Source organism: Primulina huaijiensis, unplaced genomic scaffold (genome assembly GCF_012295235.1).
Source record: "Primulina huaijiensis isolate GDHJ02 unplaced genomic scaffold, ASM1229523v2 scaffold3245, whole genome shotgun sequence".
In the NCBI taxonomy this organism is placed as follows: domain Eukaryota; kingdom Viridiplantae; phylum Streptophyta; class Magnoliopsida; order Lamiales; family Gesneriaceae; genus Primulina; species Primulina huaijiensis.
Genome location: NW_027357612.1, coordinates 318,834 through 345,112, shown reverse-complemented (window position 1 = coordinate 345,112; position 26,279 = coordinate 318,834). Strand labels below are relative to the sequence as shown.

General features: G+C 37.1%; 5 protein-coding genes and 1 pseudogene across 7 annotated transcripts; 5 read left to right on the top strand and 1 right to left on the bottom strand.

The window, feature by feature from the left end:
- The first annotated feature begins 1,993 nt into the window (after positions 1–1,993).
- LOC140968158 (two-component response regulator ORR22-like) lies at positions 1,994–5,352 on the top strand. 2 transcript variants are annotated; one of them, XM_073429023.1, is made up of 6 exons: positions 1,994–2,392; positions 2,793–2,945; positions 3,269–3,655; positions 3,764–3,840; positions 3,973–4,896; positions 5,013–5,352. In XM_073429023.1, the coding sequence occupies exons 1-6, from the start codon at positions 2,257–2,259 to the stop codon at positions 5,079–5,081; spliced, it is 1,746 nt and encodes a 581-aa protein (XP_073285124.1). In that variant the 5' UTR covers positions 1,994–2,256; the 3' UTR covers positions 5,082–5,352. The 2 variants fall into 2 exon arrangements, with proteins under 2 accessions (XP_073285124.1, XP_073285123.1); XM_073429022.1 differs by having other exon boundaries at positions 1,998–2,392; positions 3,973–4,917.
- A 712-nt stretch (positions 5,353–6,064) lies between these two features.
- Positions 6,065–8,499, top strand: LOC140968080 (protein LYK5-like; annotated as a pseudogene).
- A 144-nt stretch (positions 8,500–8,643) lies between these two features.
- LOC140968087 (ABC transporter I family member 1) lies at positions 8,644–11,080 on the bottom strand. 2 transcript variants are annotated; one of them, XM_073428927.1, is made up of 2 exons: positions 10,941–11,080; positions 8,644–9,881 (listed from the first exon to the last, which is right to left on the bottom strand). In XM_073428927.1, the coding sequence occupies exon 2, from the start codon at positions 9,738–9,740 to the stop codon at positions 9,051–9,053; it is 690 nt and encodes a 229-aa protein (XP_073285028.1). In that variant the 5' UTR covers positions 9,741–9,881; positions 10,941–11,080; the 3' UTR covers positions 8,644–9,050. The 2 variants fall into 2 exon arrangements, with proteins under 2 accessions (XP_073285028.1, XP_073285029.1); XM_073428928.1 differs by having other exon boundaries at positions 8,644–9,838; positions 10,941–11,061.
- A 1,112-nt stretch (positions 11,081–12,192) lies between these two features.
- LOC140968160 (VAMP-like protein YKT61) lies at positions 12,193–16,155 on the top strand. The gene is made up of 6 exons (XM_073429025.1): positions 12,193–12,695; positions 13,244–13,341; positions 13,430–13,534; positions 13,759–13,824; positions 14,960–15,046; positions 15,828–16,155. The coding sequence occupies exons 1-6, from the start codon at positions 12,500–12,502 to the stop codon at positions 15,876–15,878; spliced, it is 603 nt and encodes a 200-aa protein (XP_073285126.1). The 5' UTR covers positions 12,193–12,499; the 3' UTR covers positions 15,879–16,155.
- A 1,153-nt stretch (positions 16,156–17,308) lies between these two features.
- LOC140968079 (glycerophosphodiester phosphodiesterase GDPDL6-like) lies at positions 17,309–20,640 on the top strand. The gene is made up of 9 exons (XM_073428921.1): positions 17,309–17,582; positions 17,694–17,990; positions 18,247–18,374; positions 18,458–18,967; positions 19,055–19,096; positions 19,163–19,457; positions 19,559–19,695; positions 19,774–20,254; positions 20,336–20,640. The coding sequence occupies exons 1-9, from the start codon at positions 17,474–17,476 to the stop codon at positions 20,638–20,640; spliced, it is 2,304 nt and encodes a 767-aa protein (XP_073285022.1). The 5' UTR covers positions 17,309–17,473.
- Positions 20,641–25,279: 4,639 nt separating this feature from the next.
- Positions 25,280–26,248, top strand: LOC140968078 (uncharacterized). The gene has a single exon (XM_073428920.1). The coding sequence runs from the start codon at positions 25,280–25,282 to the stop codon at positions 26,246–26,248; it is 969 nt and encodes a 322-aa protein (XP_073285021.1).
- Positions 26,249–26,279: the final 31 nt, after the last annotated feature.

Sequence of the window (26,279 nt, the reverse complement as noted above, 5' to 3'; positions counted from 1 at the left end):
TTTTACAAATGCGCGTTGGAACGTATATATGGATTTAGGAAAATAGAAGCATTTTTGTTTTGATTATTTAATTAGTCGAATTTAATAATGATTTTGTTTATTTTGTATTTTAGTCTTTTCTTTTCGAAATATTATTTAATTAGTCCACACCTTCAAATTGCAATACCCAAAGCCATTGAAAGTAGTTGTTTATATCGTGTAGCATCATTTCAAAATGAAGGAAATATAAAACCATACAATTTTAAGCAATCACTCTTCTGTTTGAAATTTGCGAAATGCTTTTTACAGTTGTCTCAAACCAATGCATACTCAGAAACCCCTCTCCCCACGAGAAAATATAGCAAGCCGTCAAAAAAAAAAAAACTTGTTTTCCCATGTTTCACATCCAAGAATATAATTCTAGCTGTTGAATGAATCAGAATAACATTCCAACGTACATATGCTGACAAAAAATGATCTTAGAACATCAATAAAATTTAGATTTTTGGTGCCAATATTGACGTTGTAATATATGTATGCCGCATCTGCGTTCTAATATATGTTGGTCTGATATTATCTTCTTGGTGTGATCTTCAAGAGAATCAAAGAAACCAAACCCATGGCTAATCGGAAGATCATCTCACTTATTTGGGTGTTCATTCTCACCTTTTCTGGCACTAGATTCTCAGTTGCTGATATTTCAATGCCTCCATCACTATTTTCCTGTGGGATACCTCCACAAGTGCTTATTAACTAAAAAGCTTTATTAGTTGATTGATATTTTATCTCACGGATACGGTTTCTTGTGGTGTGCTTTGTATCTTCCATGGCATGGGACTCATCAGCCTGATCGATGGAGGAAGCAATCGATTATTCTGCAAATAATTTGACCCTTTAGCAATGCACATTCAAGACTTAATTATTTTTAATTAGTCAACAGCTAGTAATTTTTGCTCACCAAAAAGCTCGAATAAATGAAGTGCAACTTCACCGAATGGTCACGCATTCATTAGGCATAATCATCGGGGGTGGACACATCGCATTTTCTTTGTTACTATACGATTCGTTTGTTATTGTTGTGATAACAATATAAAGATTATTTAATATCAAACAATTGGATTGTCAGTGTCCAATCCTCGGTGTTTTTTGACACCATAATTATGTGGAAGGAATTGTTGTGAATTTAAAATAGAGAGAAATCTCGATTATTACACCTTTTCATAGAGAAACATCTATTTTTCCCTTTTATCCCAAAAACCAAACAATTATACAATAATTTTCTTTAATAATCACGCAATTGGAACATATATACCAAGAAGGTTAATCATTTACCAGCATTTTTTCCCTAAATTATCACCCGAATTTATAATCTATGCTAATTTTTATGGAAATTGCAAAAAAAAAACATCTAATATATCCCTAACTTCGATATTTTTTAAAAAAGAAACTTTTAACATACCAAAAAACACCCCTTTAATTAAATTAAATTGGTGACAAATAAAAAACCAGGACATGTATGGAATTCCTCACTGCGTCAGAGTTGACCGTCGTGGATCTTTCATATCTATTTTAGAGTTAGAATACAATTATATTTTAGTAGACTAGATCTGGATTGGTAAAAAGCATACTTAAAACAAAAGAAATCTTCCTTTTCTTTAATTTATGCATTTAATATGAGTTTTTTTTTTGTGCAATAATAGTTGATAGTAAAAATCATAACAATTATCCATGTTGAATAGTTTTGGTACGATATTCATACTTGCATGCTTACCTTTAAGAGGTTGTGGTGAGAGAAAAGTTGCTGCAAACAATACTTTATTATAAATAAAAGCTCAATTATTTGACTCAATAAAGCTGCATTTCGGTTACTACCCACTATAGACATACGCACATGCTGTATCTTTATCCTCGTATGTGTTCTATATTCTAATTTGAATAGGTTGATTTGATTTTATATTTATTTATATAAGGTTATTCAAAATAATTAAATTAATTTTAAATTTAAGAAGTTTGACATATATAGAGTCATAATGGCACCTTTCGTTACCAATCATCGCTGGTTTTTTTATTCGATTTTCCTGTCTCCATCTCTTTCTTGTGATCTCTATATTTCTCTTTTGTCTGCTAAATTCTTGGTTGTTGATATTGTAATAAAGATTTTTGCATCTGGGATTGTGTTGAAGTGTTCGGGAAAGTGATTTTGGTGCTAAAGGCCCCATTTTTATCCTCCGATCCCTACTAAACTCATTTTCGGTGTTTAGAATTGTGGGTCAAACGATGACTGTGGAGGAAACTATGAGTGGAAATAAAAATCATGATAAATTTCCAGTGGGGCTGCGCGTTCTTGCTGTGGATGATGACCCGATATGCTTGAAGTTGTTGGATACTCTGCTAAGGAAATGCCAGTATCATGGTGTGTTTTGCTTCTGTTTTTTGGGGTTTTCATTACTTTTATTCAATATTTGTTTTGGATTGAAATCGAATTTTGTTGTCATCTTTTAGCTTATTTGATCAATATGTAGTCTTGTGTTTTCATTATTACAAGCAAGTCGAGCAAGGTTCTAGGTTTTGTTGATCCGATTGAGATTGGTTGAGTATATGTAACATAAAATTTGCTCTCAGTATCTCCTATGTTCCTGTTTCTTTGGGTGTAATATAATTGTGCCGGATTTGGATTCATTTTGTTTCCTATTATCAAATGTTTGTCCCATCATGTGGATGCAAATGCCTTGTTTTGATTGGAGGGATGCTCTGTATATTTTGGTCAATGGCTGGCTTCTCTCTTCAAATGAAAATGATTCGCTGTTTCGCAGTTATTACAACGAGTCAGGCGAGAACAGCGTTGACGATGTTAAGAGAAAACAAAGATAGATTTGACCTTGTGATCAGTGATGTGCATATGCCAGATATGGATGGTTTTAAGCTTCTAGAACTTGTCGGTCTCGAAATGGATCTGCCGGTTATCAGTAAGCTCACATTCTTTTCTATGAACAATTTCCAAGATTTTTAGCCCTTTCATGAGATTGTGTATGAAAAATTATTATGGTGGTGTTGTAGGCAAACTTAAGAAAAAAAGAATCATGGTTTGGTGGGATTTTATTGGATAGCTTCTACAGTTCGGTGAAATCTTGCCAAAATTTTTTGAGTTGGTCGGATTCAGATCGAATATCTTTTTACAGTATTGTCATTTTCTTTAAAACATGCAAGGCCGACAATGTAATGAACTCCAATTCCTATATTAATAATGGTCACCTTGAAATTTTCTTTTGATTCCTTGATCTTGTTCCAGTGTTGTCAGCCAATGGTGACCCCAAACTCGTCATGAAAGGAGTTACACATGGCGCTTGTGATTATTTGGTGAAGCCAGTTCGAATTGAGGAGCTGAAAAACATATGGCAACACGTACTTAGAAGAAAGAAGCTCGATTCAAATAACAAGAATAAATCCCCTGGTCATGCCAAATATCACCATGAAAATGATGAAGGTAATGGATCTACTTCAAGGAATGATGCGGATCAGAATGGGAAAATTAATAAAAAGAGGAAAGATGAGGACGATGAGAATGATGATGGGCATGAATCTGAAGATCCTGCAACACAGAAGAAGCCTCGAGTAATCTGGTCTATCGAGCTTCACAGGAAGTTCGTCTCTGCTGTCAATCACTTGGGGATTGAAAGTAAGTTCTGAATACTCAATATTTTCAAGTGTAAGCATGTTTTGTAGGTAGTTACGGCAAATTTTGGCGTGGATAAGTTTTGTCTTGTTGTGTTGTTTCTTGATACAGAGGCTTTTCCAAAAAGGATTCTTGACCTGATGGGTGTCGAAGGGCTTACTCGGGAAAATGTGGCGAGCCATCTTCAGGTGATAACCTTCTTTGCCAACTTTAATTGCATTGATGAAATTTATTTTTAGAGTAGTATCACTTGCAATGTGCAATACCTGAAACAAACTGTTGGCTTTACCTCACGGTGGTAACTTGTTTCACTTATGCAGAAATACAGGTTGTACCTGAAAAGGATTAGTTCTGTCGCAACTCAGCAAGCGAATATGGCAGCCACATTCGGGGTGAATGGTTCCCATTTCATGCGAATGGCTTCCTTCGAGGGACTTGAAAATTTTGGAACTTTTTCTGGACAAGGACGACTGGCAAATGTCTCCTCGTCCCCTTATACAACCTCTGGTGGCTTACTCGGTACACTGAATATTCCTGCAAATATAAGCCTTACCCCATCTGCTATTGGAAAAACGAGCCTTGCTGTTTCATCTTCAAGTCAAAACACGAGTTTATTTCAAGGAACTCGGTCATCTTTGGAACAAGATCAGTTGCAACAGAATGTAATGAAATTCAATAGTATGAATGATTCAAGAATCTTTATGGCTGGTAATACATTTACAGGCAGTCAAGAACTTATTGGTAGCTCAAGAAATTATTTAAATAGCAGCCCAAATAATCCCACAGTGGTACACGAAAATGGATCGTCTCTCAACATGGTTTCTTCCAACTCGGAATCCTTGAACTCCAGTTTCACTACAGAGAACAGGCCTCAATTACTTCAGAAGAATCCTTCGAATGGTCCTTATTTACACAACATGAAGATTAATCTTCCTTCAACCACTATGGAAAATTCAAGAAACTATATGCAATGGCAAGAAAGTTCGATCGGAAAGGTTCAGAATATGAATCAAGAATACAACCAAATGTGGGGAGCAAGCACTACTTTTGCTTCTTTGAATGTTCCCGAAAATGGTTTTGTGGGCCCCTTTAGCCAAAATTCGGACCACAATACTCGATCCTGCAATGAGAAGATGGATATGGTGTTGAATGACAGATTGATTGGAGGAGGCGCTTCTTCGTTGCTCCGACGAAAGCTGGAAAGTGGCTTCGTTTCTCAGAGTTATGATTCTTTGGATGATTTAGTGAGTTCCATGATCAAACTGGTAGGAATTTACCAGAAGCAAGTCGAGCAACATCTGATTAATTTCCAGTCTCTACATCGATACTAGTATCTCATTCTTTATGGTTATGGATGCAGGAACATGAAGGAACAATGGCAACTCCCGAATTCGGCTTCGATGATTACTGTTTTGGACAAGGTCTATGAGGCAGGCTCCATTTGCAAATGATCCCTCTCAATTCAATCTCCTCTTGCGTTACATCTGCTTCCATATATCATTTCCATTAAATATCTTAGTCCATTTGTGTGTCGAGACACAAATATAATGACAACAAAATCTTTTAGAAAAGACAACGTCAAGGGCAAGAAGATTTAGATCATCGAATCAGTCTTCTTTCATCTAATGTGGAAGCTTTATAATGTCTTCCGAGTCTATGTGGTATCCCTTATTGAATTTTTTTTGTTCCTGTTTTTTTAAGTCCTGAAATTCATATATATGACGTAATAGAAATCTAATTAAGAATAAACAATTATTTAATTTGAATAGAAAATATAACACAGTGCATTTGAAGCTAAGAATATTGCAGTAAATTGACACTTGGAGTTACGTCTCCATCCCACTCCTGGTTGCTTGCTTAGTCCTTGCTCCAATCCAATTAATTTGGGACTTACTTTTCCCATGCGTAGTCAACAAGTCTTTAGTCCCTTCTATCTATCTTCTCCTAGCCTAGGATCTGCCCTGGCGAGTTGGAAATTTTCACTTGATTTTGGGATCATTATTTCTAATTTTAAAAAACAATTTTCGTTCTTTCGACAAAAGTCCATATTATATAAAATCTGCACAAAAATTCATGGAAAATCGTTCTATAGATTTTTTGAAATAGATCTCTAATCTGATTCAAATTATAAAAAAATATTATTTTTCATATCAAAAATATTATTTTTTCTTAGATAAGTTAATTTCTCTCAAGTTTATATATATGTAGAGGGTCACATATTATATATGTAGCGTTCGAGAGTTCCTCGGACATCTTAAATAAGTTATCAAAGGAGGAAGAATAAAGAAATACCATAAATCATAAATAATTAGTAGTAAAATAATAATTTTTATTTTTAAAATTGTTAATTAATTGGTGTGCTGTATAATAGTAATATTAGTAATTCGAAAAACGTTGAAAATTTCAACGAGGATGCAGTGCGGTCAGGTCTAGCATTGAATCATCATCATCACCGTTATCGTTATTTATGAAGGAAGTGGTCGTGAGGCGGCCATGGCTGAGGCTGCTTCCCTCTTCCAGCTGCTGCCATTTCTCCTTTATTTCATCTTCTTCTTCTGCAATCCCATGCGCAACAGGCCTATGTTAACAACAAGCAGCTCGCCTGTGAAAACGACGACACTGTCACTCTTGGCTACGTCTGCAACGGCGTCGCCACCTCCTGCACATCTTACCTCACTTTCAGATCAACCCCCGTCTACAACAACCCCGCCACCATCGCCTATCTCTTGGCCGCCGACGCCTCTCAGATTGCCGCTGCTAATAAAATCTCCGATGTCGGTTCCATTCCTGATGATACTCTCCTTATCATACCCGTCAATTGTTCTTGCTCTGGCGGGAATTGTTACCAGCATGATGCTTCTTACGTACTCAAAGAGACTGGGGAAAGTTACTTCACAGTCGCAAACTACACATATCAGGCACTCTCCACTTGTCAATCTATGATGGCTTAGAACCGTTTACACGAGCGGCAGCTATTCGTCAACGACAGGGTTACGGTTCCCCTCCGATGCGCGTGCCCCACTCCGAAACAAATAGCGGGCGGTTTCCGGTACCTTCTAACCTACCTCATACGTCAGGGAAATGATATCCCTACCATTGCCGAAACCCTTTCCGGCGCCGGGGCCGACAGCCCGAGCATCATTGAAGCAAACGAGCTCTCTGATAGTCAATTCATCTTTTACTTCACTCCAATTCTTGTGCCGCTCAAAACTGAACCGACAATGGAGAACATCAACATCGCCATCTTACAGCCACCGCTGCCCCCTCCTGCTCCCTCCAGCACCCCTTCTTCCGAAAGTGACGGCGATTCCCGTAAGTGGGTTTTTGTTGGTGTGGGAGTTGGAGTAGCTATTATTCTCCTCCTCGGTTTCGGGTTTCTGTTCTGGTTCTTCCGCCGACGGAGCAGACGCCACGAGCACTCTCCAGTGCCACCTCCGAAGCTTGCCGACGAATCAGGAGAGATTAAAGGTAAGTGGTCCTGGTCGGTGTCTTCCGAAGGTATCCGAAGTGCCATGGAAACTCTAAAGATCTACAGGTTCGAGGAGTTGGAGAAAGCGACTAACTCATTTGCAGAAGCAAACAGAATCGGTAAATCCTCAGTTTACCGCTGTTCATTAATGGGGGATGATGCTGCAGTAAAGATTATGAAAGGGAACGTGATCCCGGAAATCGATTTACTCAGGCAAATCAACCATTTACAAATTATTCGACTTTCTGGTTTCTGTCTCTACGAAGGTGTCACCTACTTTGTGTACGAGTACGCAACTGGCTACAAAGAAAGGAGAACCCCATTGATGAAAACTATAAGTCCTCAGGTGATAAAGATTACTCAAAGCTTGATTGGAAACAGAGGGTTCGGATTGCATGTGATGTTGCAGATGCATTGAACTACCTCCACAACTTCACGAATCCTCCATATATTCCCAAGAACTTGAACAGTAGCAACATTCTTTTAGATGACAACATGAGGGCTAAAGACACAAATTTCGGGTTCGTCAAGAAGCTGGATGACACCGATCAACCCGTAATCACGAGGCATGTGGTGGGAACCTACGGCTATATGGCTCCGGAGTATTTAGAAAACGGATTGGTCACTCCAAAACTAGACGTGTTTGCTATAGGGATCCTGATTTTAGAGCTCCTGTCTGGAAGGGAACCCATTACTAATGCTATTAATGAAAAAGGGGATCAAATTTTGATATCTGATAGCATAAGAGAGGTTCTAGGTGGCGAGAAGGTTAGGTACAAGTTGCGAGGATTTATTGATCCACGTCTTGGAGAAGAGTAACCTCTGGATTTGGCCTACTCCATGGCTCAGCTTGCAAAGAACTGTGTGGCTCATGATCTCAATGATCGTCCAATTGTTGCTCAAGTACTAACGATTTTGTCCAAGATTTTCTCATTGTCCTTGGATTGGGATCCTTCTCATGAGCTTCAAAATTCGGTATCTCTGAGCCTCGGCTAGCTCTGGCGATTAGAATTGGAAGTTGGCATCAAGTAATGTTTCACTCGGAATTTTTAGTCCTGCAGATTGTAAGAGGATAAAACAGTAAGCTAGAATGATCGAGTTATGCTTTAGTACTAAACCTAGTACTTCGCTGTAGATTTAGGTTCACCATTGCAAGTAGATTGGATGTGGATTGACGAGGAGAAATAAGGAGGATGAAAGAGAGGAGATGTTAGTATTTTGTTTCATCCACGATATAGAAAGTAGCAGTGTGTTGAATAAACTCAAGGGTAAGCCAATCGGTTTACTAATTGGGGGAAGCATAACAATTTGTTTTTATTTTTTAAAATGATATCTTCTATGTATTTGTTGAATGTTCCTAAAAAATCGCATTTAAGTACACGGAGCGTTCCAAGTTTTATCTTATTTTGAGAATTCATCCAACTTTTAAATTGGTTTCGCCATGTGCATGCCAAACTCTTCCTTAAATTGGTACAAACAAAATTGTAGGCTAGCTATATTAATAACAGGTAAGTAGGCGTACAACAAAATCATGAGAATATTATTAACAATCACTTCTAATAAATTACAAAATCTCCTTTACGTTAAAGCCAAACTTATGCTCTACATCACATCACTGGCACGTACGAGGGATTTGCGATGTGAAAGTAAAAAATGGAACTTTGTTCAACAATGAAGATATGATATGAAAGTCCTCGAATGAGATTCATGTCAAGTTACTCTCACAACCCTAGCTCAGAGTTCAAAATCATGATTGCTAGCAATCTGACATAACATATAGTTGATAAATGAATGAATACATTGATAAATGATGAGCTCACCATCCTTTTAATTCGCTTGAATATGGGACTTCACGAGTTAGTCGAAACAGGAGTTTCAACTATATGCATAATTACCAAAAATGGCTGCATGTCGTACATCTCAACATTGCTAATCGAATCCACTCCGGTCGAGCATGTCGACAAAGGTCATCCTTCTAGGGAACCTCGGTGGCAATCTTAAAAACATTGCATCTTCAATTTGAATCGGTAGATGAGTTGCCACAATAACAATTCCACCCTTCTTTCTGTGCTCGGCAATTATATACTCGAGTAACTTGACTCCATCATCATCCAATGCCACCGAAGGCTCATCCAGCAACCAAATTGGTCTATCAATGGCCAATAATCTGGCAAGTTGCAACCTTTTTCGCTGACCCATTGAGAGCATTCGTGCTTTCTCATTTGCTAATCTTCCTAGCCCCATTAATTCTACGGCCGGCAGGGCCTTCCCTTGCTTGCCTTCAAGAACTTCGAACCACTGAACATTGTCAAGAACAGTAAACTTGTTTTTGATGGCATCTTTTAGGGAAAGCCAGTTTAGCTGAAGCTTGTACTGATGGTACACACCAGATTCCATAATGTCATGCCCATTCCAAAGTATTTCGCCAGCTGATGGTCTGGAGAAGCCAGCCATCATGCGCAAGAAAGTGGTTTTGCCTGAGCCATTTGCACCAGTTAGAACAAGGGCTCCTCCATCGCGGATGGTGATGTTCACATGGCGAAGGATTTGCTGTCCGTTTCTCATGCAAGAGACATTGCTAAGGAGCAGCCGAGGAAGTGGTGGTCTACGCAAAGTCATGGAGAGATCAAATAACGTTTATTTGGTTCAAAATCTGGAGTTCCAAGTATTCAGGAGCAGATATAGCTGACAATTCAACTTCATAAACTCCAGACTACCTAAAGCTGGCAACAATCAGGTGCATCCAGAACAAGTAGTTTCCTGTCGATACGTTAAAGAGATAAATATGTAAACTTCATGGAACCTAGACCATGTTTTTACTGGAGAGAATTAAACATGAATGCCGCACAATAAAAATATCTATTAGACCACCAACATACTTGGTTAGACAAGGACCGTGTCTCAAATATAAATTCAGTTATCAGTGTCAACGGAGTATCACTACTCGTGGAACATGAGTAATATAAAACGCTGTATACAATTGGAGAGCGGCCTTTTAAAAACAGCCACGATACACCACTTACACTTGGACCTTGCAAACCTCAACCTCCCTGAAACTTGGCCAGGATTTTTATCCCCCCTTTGACTACTTCTTGCATTATCAAGCCCCCTCATCTTTCTCTGTCTCTACTCCAATCCTCTATCCACTTCACTCTCCTATCCCCCCCCCCCCCCAACAACCCCCCCAACTTTCGTTTCTCATCTCAGGGAAGACCACTTATCTTCCTCAACTCAGAAACAACTAACCAACCTTGTGGCTGTATCTGATTCAGGCTGGAGTTCGACACATGAGCCACGTGGCAAGACAAACCCAACGAGTATAAACTCGTCTTTGTTTATATGCTTTCATCTGGAATATTTGAATAAATGAAATTTGTTCTCCAAGGTCGTGCTTGGATTGAAGAATTTGAAATCATATGCGAAATTCAAGTGAATTTCAAATTCACACTATATCAAGTTAAACAATTTTAATAGTAATTGCTGGGTGTATTAGAAACGCAGTGTTCAAATCCAACCCCCAAATCAAATCTCATCCTATGAATAAAAAATTCAAAATGCAACTTAATAATACTGGCTGAAAAATCGGGAGTTTCAGAATGCATTCTCAGTTGCTTACCGACTGATTTATCTTAAAACTGTATTTATTCTACAAATTTTCTATTGTTGATTACCGCGTCTTATAGTTGTACAGATCAATCATCATTCGGTCTAAAATTTTCCAAGTCAAGCCTCAACACACAAAACCCAGCGACCTTATTTACATGTGAACATTTAGCTTGAATTAAATTGAACTAAAAATGGGAAAATCTTAACATTTACCTCAAACAAATTGTGGAACTCTGATTCTGAAAGTGAGAGTTGGAAGATTAGCAAGGCATAGAACGGGTGAGAGCGGAGGTGGAAGAGGGAAGGGTTTAGGCTTCAGAAGAGAATCCGCAAGTAAAACTAGTATATTTTTTAAAAAAATAACTAAAATTATTTTCTAATTTCTCTAGAAAAATGTTGTTCCGAAAAAGAGATTAATCCAAAAGTATGTTTCTAAATTTTAACATATTTTCATCTCACAAAAATCTTTTGAATCCAACCTATTTTGAGCTATAGTTGTAAAAGTTGAGGATGATTTAATTTTTTTGGTTTTTATATATAAATTTAACTGAATGAATTATTATCTTTCTTATTATTATTATTATAATTCAGCATTCTAAAACAAATATGAATTTTTTTTCTCACATATTCAAAGTCCCATGAAGAAAACCTGAAACTGAGACAATGATCTTTGATTTTTTTTGGGTTCGGGTTCGAATATTTTTTTAAATCCTCAAAATAATTCGGGATGGTTATGAAAATATTATCTTCATCTCCGAGCTCGTCCCGAAATAATATTAATAATAATATTATTATTATTTTAAAAAATAATAATGATAATATTAAATAATGTTTATATTATTATTAAATTTTTTGAAAATATAATTAATAGTGATATTATAATTATTATTAATATTAATAATAATAATAATAAATTCAAGTTCGGGAAGGGTCATTAATACGAGAGTGGATATGAAATTCGGGGGCAATGGCACAGATAAAGATAACAAAATCGTCCTAGTCTCATCTCCTTATCATCCTTATTCTTGTCATCCTTACTCTAAAATAACTGTTTGGGTAATAAGTATAATTTTAGATGCATCTAAAATATCTTATAATTATGTAAATGAATATTTTTTTCCATTAATGAAATTAATATTTGAATTTTGTAATGTCAAACAATTTATGACAAAAATATAATGTTTTGAGATCTTTGTTAATAGTTAAATAAAATAAAAGTAACTGCTCAAAACATAACTTTCTTCCACTTTTTTACCATTTATAAATTAATTAATTTTAAAAAAAAATTGCGAACACTGCAATATGAAAAACGAGAGATTTTAATAAATTTGACACCAAAATTCTACTTTATTTTTTAGAAATATTTTTTTAAATACATTATTAAGATATTATTTTAGGTAATAAGAATAATGTTGATCCTCTTACCTTCCGTATACCAGAAAGGATAATTTCAGTCGTGAACCGACAATGGTGTGACGTGGCACGTAATACGCAAGATTCGAAGGAGCCAGCAGCCAACACCCATGATTCTGTATTCCACCATTCTCAAAAAATATATATAATCGATATTTGCTTTTCGAAAAAACGATGGAATCAAATCTTTAATCTTTACGCCCGTAAGAAAATTCGCAACAAATTTCATATTCTTATTTCATCGTTCGGGTATCTGTTTCTTGAAAGAGGGGTGCGGAATACATTGACCAACAGATAAATTAAGGGGAAAAAAAGACGAAGAAGCTGAAGGAGGAGAGAGGCGACCAGAAATTACGATTATGGTGAAGATCACGGCTTTGATGGTATTGAAATGCATCCCGGAGGGTTTAGATCCAGTTATACTGGCGAACGCGTCGGATCTAAGCAGTTTCGGTTTTTTCCAACGCCCCAGCGTTAGGGAATTTATCGTCTTTGTCGGCCGGACTGTTGCTAAGCGCACCTCACCTGGCCAACGCCAGTCCGTGCAGCATGAAGGTTTTTTAATCCTTTGAAGACTTCTTGAATTGAAGAGATGGAAACCATTTTCCCTTTTTTTCTTTGAAATATTTTTTAAAAAAAATTAAAAATCCATTGAATTATGGGGAAGTTGGTGAAACATATGGATCAAAATATTTATTTGGCTTCACTTTCTACACACAAAATTGTGTTACACTGTCATACAAAATTAGGTACACCTCACGTGAAAATGTGATACACTTTCACGTGGAGACGTGGTACTAAAAAATACACACAGATTGAACACAAAAAAAATCGACGGCTCGGGCTGAAGGCCAATTTTCCATTGAATTATTATGGATTTTCGATGCTTTTATTTGGCGATTGAGTAAGTTTTTTCTTGTATGGATTGAAAATCTGGTTGGCTCGTGTGTTTCGATGGAAATTCATGTCTGGGCCCAAATGGGAAGGGATAATGAGTAATGATCGTATTGTTTTCTCTCTCCAATATACGCTGATATGTGGTAGTTAGAGGGCTGGAAATTTGCTAGAAGCTGACATGTGTTTTTTATTCAAATGAACAATAGAATACAAGGTTCATTCCTACAATAGAAATGGCTTGCTTGCATTGGGGTTTATGGATGACCATTATCCTGTCCGAAGTGCATTTTCGTTGCTCAACCAGGTATTGGCTCCCCGTTGGTTATTTTAAAATTTCATGAAGGCAGTGTTTTTTTGTCGAATTCGGTTTACAGATGATGTCATGTTGTCAGGTCTTGGATGAGTACTTAAAGAACTTTGGCGAGTCTTGGAAAACTGTGCAGTCTGATAATGCTCAACCATGGCCCTATCTAAATGAGGCGATCACCAAATTTCAGGTGTTTCAGTCTTTCTGTACCTTCGTGTGTTTCAAATTGGTGGCCTTATCAAATTAAAATCACCATTAATTTTCCTGGCAACCATCCTCTTGATTACTTTTGAAAATTTGGCGCATTCTGTGGGTTTAATCAATGAGTTGTAGATACGTATTTATGAATGAGTGTTCTTGCATTCTGTACACCCCTTTAGACTCTTGAATTTTTTTTTCTGTTTAACTTCTCAGGACCCTGCTGAGGCTGACAAGCTGTTGAGAATTCAACGGGAGTTGGATGAAACCAAAATTATTCTTGTGAGTGTTTTCTACATCTTCACTCCCTTCATCACTTGTAAATCTATACCCTAGCTACCATCATCCTGATTATTCTGGATCAAATTGCCTTGGCATATATATGAATTCATCACTATAGTTGATTAGTTGCATCTCTTCATCTACTTAGAATGCCATTATAACTTTGTAATTATTTTCAGCATTCAGCAACACTTTTGAATGAAATTTGTTATTGTTTTATCATTGCATACCTTGGAGATGAGGGTTGTCTAACTTGGATTAGTTTGTTTTTTATAATTACCCTAGTAACTCCATCAAGAAATTCAGTAATAAAGATTGTCTTTTTATCCTGGTGTATTTATGTTAACCTGGGAATTGAACAAATTCTTATCTTGACATGTAAAGCTTACTGTTTGAAAATCTGGTTAGGGAAGGATGAAAAGATTTTCGAGGCATTCTCCATTCAGATATATGGTTCAACACTTACCTAGAAAAAAACTGAAGATAGGCGCATTATTACTTAAATGTTGGAAACCTGTGGTAACATGATAATAGTATGCACTTTTAAAGTTCCTTTCAACTTGATTGGAGAAGCGCACACGTTGTTAGGAATGGATATGATCATATTATGTATTGTTGGTACTGAAAATTTTTTGATTGATGATCGTGTGGAATACACATTAACGTTCATTCCTTCCATTATACTTGTGTTCTCTTCAAATAGATCCCTCTAGCAAACCAGGACCGCTGGTTATTTTCCTTGTTGGGTTTTATCATAATTGCACATTGTCTTCCAAATCTGAACCACCTTCTTGTTCAATCCGACCTGTTTTCTGGTGTAAAATTATGCATCAGGAACTTTTAACCTGTGGCCTTGGTGCTTAAGTGGAAATTGCTCATTTGTGTCCATTGGCTTCATCCATGCATATTCATTATTATTTCTTCTAAACTTGTTTGTGCTGAGTATAAAATGGATTACAATTTAATTTAGTGATTTCTGGTTAGTAACTTGAGTTTGCGTAGATTTGTTTAATGCAACTGTTGATACAACAATGCATATGCAAATGATGGGTTCACTGTTATTTCGTATTTCTCTTCTTTCTTTTTTCTTTTGACCTCATTACCTGTGCCATCTTTTGTGTTTGGTCTATTCCAGCACAAGACAATTGACAGTGTCTTAGAACGAGGTGAGAAGCTTGATAGTCTGGTTGAGAAGAGTTCAGATCTTAGTGCGGCTTCTCAGGTTTGTATACTTGTTTAATTCTCACTAGTTCTTTGGAGATTTGGGTTACTTAAATTAACATGTAAAGTGTGGATTGTTGTTTTTGATGATGATTAGAGAAAGTGGTAAAGAAAAATGCAGAGCATAAGGAAAATATTAAACAATAGAACACGTATTTATGTGGAAAACGACGTGCATAAGAGAAATTTTAACTTACCAATTGAAGGTTACAAAAAGTATCTATTGACATATTTCTATGGCTTTGCAAAATCCTAGAAAATGGAAATGGTTATTTAAATGGTAAGCATAAACATGCCATAATGGGCATACAGAACTCGTCCATAAATTGTTATGGTTTTTTTCCTCGACTTTCTATTGACCTGTAATTGTACCATGTTTTCATACAGACAATCCTATGGTTGTTAATATGCGCACTGTCGAGACATTTTAGTTGTGGTTAGTATTTTTTGGGGTGTTTAAAGTGGCCAAAACTTTTGCAACGAGCTATGAATACTGAAATGAAATTAATAGTATTGTGATGGCGTAGGTTCCATATCATATTTTATTTCCTTAATTTTTCATTATAAATCCAATTCATGTTTTTTGTTTATGATCAACTGCAATCAGTGCATAACAGAAATACATTTGGTTGAGTCGTTGACCTACAAATCTTTCACTTTAACACTCGATATGTCATTCTACTTTTCCTTTTCTATTGCAACTGTTTCAACTCAGGGTCCGTCGTTCGTTCTTTTCTAATGCCGGATTCTTGTCGGTTTTTTGGGGGTGATATTTGATACAGATGTTTTATAAGCAAGCGAAGAAAACCAATCAATGTTGTACGATCTTATAAATGCCTGGGAAAGGAACGGGATGACCAGCTCATATATGGGTTTCAGTTGCTCCATTGTTGAATGTGATGTACGATGTAATTGTTTATAATATGAAGTTTATATAATGGTGTGAGGACGAATTCTTTGGTTTTCAACCTTTTTTACATTTGAGAAAGAATCGAGAATTATATGGTAAATCTGGTTCCAATCACATTATACCTTCTATATATGCATGCATTGATTTCCCTATAATGGATACTGTTGTTTGGATATCATATATTGTTTAATTTGGTCGTCGTTGCGCACCGGTTCAAGTTCCAATTCATGCATGGATTAAATAATACCTGCTTAGGATTGATGCCCGATACTTTCTGTTTTGTCCTCGTTTATTCCTGATGAAAGGCGGATAACTTTCATCTGCGTAGGGTTTATTGTCATCATGCACACTATGCTGGCGGAGTTACATCCTTCAAAACAGAAGAGCGTCGAATTCAAATCAATCTCCTATGTTATAGTTATACCAATGAATTTCAAATCCAAAACATATTATGGTAAATAAATATGAGATAGAGTTAAATATTTTTTAATCATCTAAATAATAAAAATGCATTGGAAATCATAGTTTTCAAATGCCTTAAATCCAAATGCACCCAAAAAGTTCCTGAGAGCCTCACAAAAAATACATCATGGGATGATGTCAACAAAATAACAATTGTGTTTAGATCATTGCAATTATGTCATTTTCAGTCTTTCTTTTTTGCACATAGTAAGACGTGTAAATGTTAAATACACGAATACGAAAGAGATGAATGCCTACCAAACAAGTATTCTTTTATAATCTTTAACTTCGCCAAATCTCATAAATGATCAATTAATGCATCGACGATTATCAGACCTTATACTATGTCTCCCCTCTTTGAGTATGAAATGAACTGAAAAAAATATACGTATTATTGAACACAAGTCAAGGCAGTCAACTAAATTGAATGAATGAATGCATGGAGCAGCTATTAATACGAGGGATGTATGGGAGTTATTAATACTCATTTAACATTCCTCAATATCCCTTCACTATTACACGTTATATTCCATTACAAATTTCCTTCTCTCTTTTATTTTGGAAAGATCGGCAGGCCACCCTCCTCCACTTTTCAAACATCTGATCGTGTAAGTTCATCTCAAGCATGGATTTTTCTTCAAAATATTTATTTGATAATCGCCTTTCTTTTTTTGATATATTCTTGGATTTTTTTGGTCGATCATATAAATCATTATCAAAACAGTTACTCATATTTTGTAATCACCTTTATATTGTTGTTCATTTCGAGAAATTATTTGACTCAACGAACCAGGAATGAAAGCAAAAGAACGTGTAAATTATGTATAAGAGAGAAGATGATAGGTTAGTGGTGGAAAGAACGATCACATCAATTAAAAATCTTAAAATTTTAAATATAAATAAATTGTTTTCAAGATACATTAATCTCAACCTTACATGAAGACGAACAAATAAATGAAATATTCTTAAAATTCCAATAGATAGAGTAGAAATTTATTTAAGAGTGCAGCAGATATTTCATCAGATACATCTTGAAAATGCAGGATTTGGAGAGAAATGATAGGCCATTTACTTCTGCTTCTTTTGTTGACACATACCATTGAAGCTCAGGATGGTATTGGGAAGTTGCCTCCTCCTCCTCAAAGAAAATGGATGACTCTAAATGGTAGAATCACCAAGCGTAGCCTTAAAAGCTATCAATTCGTATTTTATCCCAAAAAAAATTCAAAAAGTTGCAGGTAGAAAAAAACCCATAAATTTTTTCTATTTCTTTCAGGTAATCAACCTGAGATAGCAGCCAATGGTGGATACTCGGGATTTTTCCCTCCCTCTAGTCTCGAGGCTTATAAATTCGCAGGCGATTCTAGCATTCCTGGAACAATTTTGTACTGCGATCTGCATTTTACAAAGGACAATGATGGCTTTTGTGTTTCTGAAATCAATCTAATGAACACAACAAATATTCAAGATGTGGATCCTACAGGAGCAAAGGTGTACAACATAAATGGACAAGAAACCCATGGATGGTTCGGCTTGGATTACCCCGCCGAAGTCATTTTCCAGAAAGTGGGCTGTAAGTTCTTGAGATAATGCATCTTTTATCGTTTACTTTTTATGTAGTAACTAGTAAATGGCAGTTTTTACACCAAGTAATCCAGATTTTGTTTCTATGAATGGGTCTGGGGCGTGTTTTCTGCATCTACAGATCGTTTACGGTGCATGCGGGTAAAGTAATGATCACAAGGACTTATTTGGGTTATAGTAGCTGTTTATATGACACAGGTATTTGGCATACCATACTTGATATGTGTTACCTTATTCTCCTGCAGTGCGCCAGAATATATTCACCAGAACAGAAGTATATGATGGTACACCGATCGTGAGTCCTTCCCAGTTGGCAGTCGACGGGAACGGGCAGCCACTAAAAACTCCCCCAAGAATGTGGCTAAACATTCAGGTCTCCCTGCATCTTTGACATATATCTTCGTTTTGCTTAAGGTTCATAATATGTTTTGGCTTATATTTTGATGTCATTTTCAGTACGATATCTTCTATCAGCAAAATAAAATCAGTCCGGAGAAATTTCTGCTAGAGAGATCTAATGTATTACCAGAGTTCATCTCATCTCCTGAGATAGGTTTCTTGAAGAGCATTGGACCAAAGTTGGGGGAGGCCAAAACAAAGATCATTTTCCAGTTTCTTGCAGAAGATGTTCAGGAGCCAACGACTAAAGAGACGTATGGTTCACTTGTTAACAAGCTCTCTATGATCAAATCTTTTGCATCTGGGATTCTTGTACCAAAGGAATACATTTGGCCTATGAACAAGGCAAGAATCTTGCAGTCTTCAACAAACCTCGTACAAGATGCTCACAAGCTAGGCCTTACGGTTTATGCTTCAGGTTTTGCTAATGATAACTATTTGAGTTACAATTATAGCTACGATCCCACCAGAGAGTACCTTCAATTCATCGAAAATTCTCAGTTTTCGGTCGATGGGTTTTTGACAGATTTCCCTTCAACTGCTTCAGAAGCCATCGGTGAGACTTCTTGACCTTCCTGTCATATCCGTTCTTGCAAACATATTTTCTTTTCATTTGCTCTTTCTTTAACATGAAAACTATCTTTCTGATTGCAGGATGCCTACCTCAATATAAGAATGCTTCAAGAGTCATTCCAAGTAAGGAAAAAGAAACCGAATTTCTTCCTCGTTGCGTAGAATTTTGTTACTATTATTTGATGATTGTTTGCCATTTTCTTGATAGCTTTAATCATATCCCACAATGGAGCAAGTGGTGATTTCCCGGGAGCTACTGATCTTGCATATCAGACGGCAATAGAAGACGGTGCTGATATAATCGACTGCTCGGTTCAGTTATCCAAAGACGGAATCGCCTTTTGCTTAGATAGAGCAGACCTTATGAAGACTACTACAGCGGCAACGCTTTACATGGACCGATCCATGATCGTACCAGAAATCCAATCAGCAGACGGAATCTTTTCTTTTGATCTCACATGGAGCGAAATTCAATCTTTAACTCGTAAGCTTCTCAAATTAGATAAACATGGATAAATTTTCAGTCCAACCCTTTTCTGTTACTTGTTTGCGCTGAAACTAATCCTTTCTTGCAATCAAATTCAGCTCAAATCGAGAGTTCCTACGACAACGACCTCGTTAGAAACCCTGGAAACAAGAATAAGGGGAAGTTTGTGACCCTTCCTGAGTTCTTGGAACTGGCCAAGACGAAAGCAGTTACTGGAGTACTGATCTTCATTCAGGTGATTCTTCAGTGTCATATGCCAAATTGAACTGAATTTGATCCGAGAATCCTACTCATGTACATTCTTTTTCCTCAGAATGCCGCCTATCTTGCTTCGAACAAGAATCTTGACATAGTCGACACGGTATCCACAGCCCTTACCAAGGCCTCATTCGATAAGCAATTGACTCAAAAAGTTCTGATTCAATCAGATGATAGCTCCGTTTTATTAAAATTTAAGAACTTCCCCAATTACCAAAGAGTACTTTACATCAATCCCTCGATAAGTGGTGCACCGCATCAAGTAGCACAAGAAGTCAAGAAATACGCTGATGCAGTTTTAGTGCACAGAGATGCGATTGTTATGTCATCTGATTATTTTGCTCTCAACTTCACGAGCACCGTACCAGCACTGCACGCTGCTAATATCTCAGTATATGTCGGAGTCCTCAAGAATGAGTTCCAGAACTTTATAATGGATTACCTATCCGATCCTTATGTCGAGATAACCACTATGTATTCCCAAAAGGTCGATGGATTCGTGACAGATTATCCAGCCACTGCAAATTCATTTGTTAGTACGTATCATTACATTTTCTTGAGTGAGCACGAGAATGTAACATAGATTTGGACTCAGTATTTCTTCTCTAATGCCTCAGGGTCGACTTGTACGAGCAACGGATCAACATATGTCATAAATCCGTTGGAACCAGGCCTGCTCTATCAGCCAGATAAGGCAGAAAAAGTGGCTGAACCCCCTCTACTCAGCACGGGAGACATAGTCGATCCACCCCTACCAGCAGTGACCAAGAATTCGCCAGCTGATTCTGCATCGAACTCTACTGCTGCAAGCGAATCTCCAGCTTCAACACCAAAGTCTTCGAGCCCGTCAATAGTTATAAGTAAGGCGCATTTCTTCTTTGCTGCAATGGTTGGAATTCTAACCATGTTCATTGTAGAGTAAGGAAAAAAATACCAATTTCAACTGGAACTTTAGATTTTGTACCAAGTCATAGACGAAATGATCCAGCGACTCGAACTGGAGATTCGGAATGGGGTGAATTACATTACATATGTCAGGCAACTGTTACACGCGATCCCTTGTGTTCTTGGACAATTCATTTTTGTACAATATTTGCTTTTACAGTGGATGTTAATATCCAGATTGTTGTCAACTCAAGAAACAATCAATTAAAATATTCATAAAATAACTAAAATGTTACGTTTCTAAACTTTTTTAAACAAACTCGTAAAGAATAATAATAATAACATAAGAATTGAAAAGAACAAGGAAGTAGGCTCAGATGGATATTGAATAGGCAACAGAGCCACGCCATGGCTGCAAGACACCGGTTGCGGGACGCCATCCGGGCATCTCAGAAAGAAATAAATGAAGAGAAAAGAGAATCATCGTCATAGCCCACATGATAAGTTGTATAGAAAAGAGCTCATCTGGTGCTGAGAGGTTTTGAGGCTCAGATCGTAATGGAGGCGAGAGAAGCCGACGACGCCATGGCTGCAAAGAAATCACCGGTTGCGCAAGTACGAAACGCGTGCCGTCCGGGCTGCCGCGCCAAGATACGAGTCGGTTGATATCTCATCGCCCCAGAGGCATCAACAACAAGAATCATCACAGCCTCCACTAATCAGTACAGAAGCAGGCGAACAACTGAAGTAACCACATGAATGCGGAGATGCGCAGCAGCAGTAGTATCCCAGCAATTGAATTATCTATCTATCTATCTATCCATTCACCAATCTCTCTCTGTCTTTGAAAAGAACTCAAAGTCGATTTACAAAGGATGGTTTGATTTTTGGGCATATCGAAATCATTGGGCCAGAGGAGAGAAAGAACTCCCGACTGTTGTCTCCGCTCTACCCTCATTCCTCTCCCCTCCTCCACAAAAAATGTACTTCGAAATATATTTATTGCTTGTTTATTTTTTTTAGGCAATATATTGTTTTAAGAATTATAGTTTTAAATAAAACTAAATCGCACTATGAATAATTCATAAATATGAATTTTAAAGACAGTTTATTTTTTTAAAAAAAAAATCAGATGAACAATTGATGTTTCTTTATGTTTTCTCGAAAAATCATTTTCAAACGCTTGCAAATTAAATGTTTCATCCATCTCAAATATATAAGTAATTTTTTTGAATAAATTAAATAAAAATAAAATGAGAAATTTGTAAATAAAATGAGAAATTTGTTAATAAAATTTGTTTTTCAAATGATATTATATAAAAAAACAATCTATATATATGAGATAAAGGAAATATCCATTTGTATTGTTCTTATTTTTAATTCACCAATACGTTAAGATCAGAATATATAATTCTAATTGTATATGGTTTACCTAATTTATATGGTATATTTAATTGAAAAATCTAAACATATAATTTTTACACTTTTGGGACACAAAATGTATAAATGGTTTTTTTTAAGGTAGTAACTCGTAATTTTATTGATTAAAATCGTCTATTACAAGACTAACCAACCATGACGGAAATTCACCGTTCACCCAAACAAATGATGAAGGGAAAGAAGAAGCAAAGCGAGCAATATTGTGAGCAACTTTATTCGCCGAGCTACGAACATGAATAAGCTCGGTGATCACAGGTTTCGTCAAAAAGCTTTTATCGTACAAAATGTATAAATGATTTTTTTTAAGCTACAAGGAATCAGTTATTACTTGAACATCAGTAAAGCTTTTATCGTAAAAAAAAAAAATCATTCCTTCCCAGATTGCCAGAAGTTCACCATGTACTACTGAGAGGGGTTGATTGATTTGTTTACCAAAAGCCAGCAACTATCGATCTTGGTTGTCTCGAATTGTACCACCGATGCTATATTGATGTCTTTGCTCATTCACGGCCGCATCCACATTAACTTTTAAAGTGCATGGGGTTGGCAGCTTCCATACCTTTTTCGAGTGTCCTCTCGATGAAGATTCAGCAATTGTCGCCTTGGCGTGGGCTTTTCGGAAATCAAGTAGTATCGCTGCACTCCAGTAAACATTTTCTGCTATCGGATTCTTCTTGTCACTATGAAGAAAATTCTGTTTTTCTCTCAAAATTAGCCACGTGTGGATTGCAAGAGCCTCAAATTCCGTCTTAGATAAATGTTCTTTCAACCACCAACAAAGCTCCAACATGCAAAGCTGTGAGGCACCTCGTAAAACTAGAGCAAAAGATGAGTTCTTCCACATATGTTTAATTACAGCACAAAAGAACAGAGCATGTCAACTTGAGTCCATACGGAAATTACACCGACTACAAAAAAGCGGATTTTCGGTAGAACAGAAAGGCTCTAAATAAAAGACCACCATTCTTCAATAGGGTGCGCCAATTGATGGTTCAGAGTTGAAAATAGTCCACGCTGAAGGCGACATCCATCTTTTACTACATATTGGCCCTTGGCGTCATATATCAAGAATAAGGAATCAGACACCCCTGCGGCTGGAAGTGGGATCTTGAGGATTTCACCAGCTACATATGGATTAAAGCTGGCATATATTTATTCAGTATCCCAACCTCCTTTTTTGATTAAGGCACTTACCGTATCTTCACGTTCCCAAGGGACTAGATGATCCCCGGAGTCGATTGCATGCTTGGTATCCATTTTTCCTCAAATATTTTTATTGATTTACCGTCTCCAACTCTCCATAGTAACCCTTGCACGAGGAGTTCTTTACTCTATAAGATCGATCTTCAGATGTACGAAGGATTACTACCCAAGCCCGCAAGCAACACCGACGCATGTCTTAAATATCTGCCCTTCAGTACTCGACCAACTAAAGAATCAGGATTGCAGATGAGGCGCCATAATTTTTTAGCAAGCAGAGCTCTATTGAATTAAGCCAATTTCTTGAATCTAAAGCTGACTCTACCTTTAGGTTGGCATAGAGAATCCGAGGTTCGCCAATGTATTTTCCTCTTTCCATTATCGATTCCCCAGCAGAAATTCTCACATTCTCGTTCAATAGCTTCACAGACCAGTGTATGTATTCTAAAGCAAGACATGGCAACGGTGGGAATCTCTTGAAGGATCGATTTGATCAGAACCTCCTTTCCCCGCTGCAGATAATCACTTTTTACTCCACCCTTGAATATGTTGCACCACTCTGTCCACCAGGTATTTAAATTGAAGTCTCTTACTTCTCAATGATATTGTAGGTAGACCCAAATATAGTTCATGTTTCTGCGCTACAGAAATAGTCAAAATATTCTTAATGGTATCCATAAGTAACAGATGGGTGTTGGGACTGAAAGATAGAGCTGACTTGTCAAAGTTGATGATTTGTTCCTAAGCCTTTTCATATAAAGACAAACATTATTTCACCCGTGCTCCTTCTTCCATTTTCGCTCTAAAGAAATCCAAACTGTCATCTGTAAAGAACAAATGTGACACTGATGGGCTAGTAGATACAATCTTTACTCCTCTGAAAAGGCTTTTGGATTCAAACGCGTTAAAGAGAGAAGAGAGACCACGGGCACACAATACAAATAGATAAGGTGAGAGCGGGTCACTCTGGCGCAAGCCGCGACTCGGTTTAATCGGGCCAGCCACTTCCTGGTTTACTCTGAAATAATACGAGACAAATTTAACACACTTCATCACCTTTTCAATCCAACTGTACTGGAAGCCCAATCTTATCATCATCAGCCGCAGAAAATCTTATTCTACTCGGTCATATGCTTTACTCATATCCAATTTAAGGGCGACATAACCAGTTTGACCAGTTTTTCTACTCCTCAGCTAATGTAGCACCTCGAAGCCCACAATTATATTATATGTGATTAGACATCCTGGGATAAAAGCACTCTGGGAAACCTCAATAATTTTCGAGAGAACTGACCTGAATCGATTGGTAAGGGACCTAGAAACAATTTTGTAGCAATGTATAAATAATTTTTAAATTGCAATAAATTAATAATTATCATTTTAAAAGTCTAAACAGAACCAATTCAAAGTTTGAATTTTCTCCGAAAACGTTTCAGATATTTTATTAGTAAACCAATATCGTGGATTCAAGGAAACAACTCCTAAAAAAATAATTTCAACAAAGACCAAACGATCACTTTAATTATCGCTTACTAACCAAACAAACACATGATTTCATCCCGCACAGTATGGCCCAACCCCTTGGAATCAATCCGCTTCAAAAGTACCTTGTGTTCTCCCTCTATCGAATGAATTATCAAACATGTAATGTTAACTCTTGTTAAGATACGAGGACACACATGGGTCTAATGATATTGACATCTTACCTTATAAATTCAGCCAAGAGTTTGACTTTTCGATGAAATTGATTACTTAAATGTTGATTCACACAATTAACTAGATTTTTTAAAAACATCTTTTTCTAAAGTATTAACGAATACATCTTATGCCTCCATGACCCGGTCTTCTGCGTATCTATTGGCTAAATCAATCAGAGAAACTTCCCACGCAACTCAGGCTTACTTTTTCCAAACTACGGTTTCTCCAATCATGTAGGCCATTTCAACCACAGGCATATATAAAAACCTCACGAAAAATAAAACTAAACCATATCACAAAGTTTGCCCAAATCTCTAAACTAGCTGGTCCCAACTCTCATGGATTCTTATGGAGTTCTCAGCTTCTTGATAATCCTGAAGGAAGCAATCCAGCTTCTTCCCAAAAATGGGAAACTCATGGCATTAGTAACCTTATTGTCTGCTCTTCTGTCAGTGATAACCTATGCCGCATTTCGCTTCTCCATTCTAGGATTGGCACAGGACATGGCATCTGTTTCAAAATCTTTAGTGCCCGATCCGAGCTCTTTTGACCCTTCCGACCCTAGCTCGTTTACAAGTGACCCCTCCAAATTACAAGATCAGCTTGATCACATGAAACAAATCCTTCTGGTTCTCTATGCTGTCGAAATCGCCTTCATTTTCATTTTCTTAATCATCTCTTTTGCCACAACCATGGCAATTATCCTAGTAGCTGCCGCGTCACGCGTCGGGAACTCGTTATCGATGAAAGATTTGCTTTCGAGGATCGGCAGAACATGGACAAAGCCGTTTCTTACAAGCATTTACGTAACAATGCATGCGTTCGGCCTTTTCGCAATCATCGGGCTTTTTGCTGCTCCTGTGGTCATTTATCCGAGCGTGGTCACGATTTTGATCGCGGTTTCTTTCGCGATAGTCGCTTTTTTTTTCTACCTTTACTTCCTGGTTATTTGGACTCTAGCCATAGTTGTTTCAGTCGTGGAAGATGGCTGTTACGGGATGGTGGCCATGGGAAAAGCTTCGGAACTTGTCAAGGGTCAAAGATTAAAGGGTTACATGCTGACTCTTTCCTTTTTTCTTCTTTCTTTGATTATGTTAGTGATCTATCAGGTAATATATCGGGTTAAAGGGCTTTCAAGTGCAGTAATTTATGGGTTATTCATTGTGGGATTTTCATATTTGCTGAAGATTTTGCAAGTTGTGGCATATACTCTGTTTTATTTTCATTGCAAGAAGCTACATGGGGAAGAGCCAGAGATAGATATTGGAGTCTTCAAGTATGAGCTGCTGCCCACAACTGCTAAGTAATGTTTTTGATTTTGTATTCTACTCGGATCAT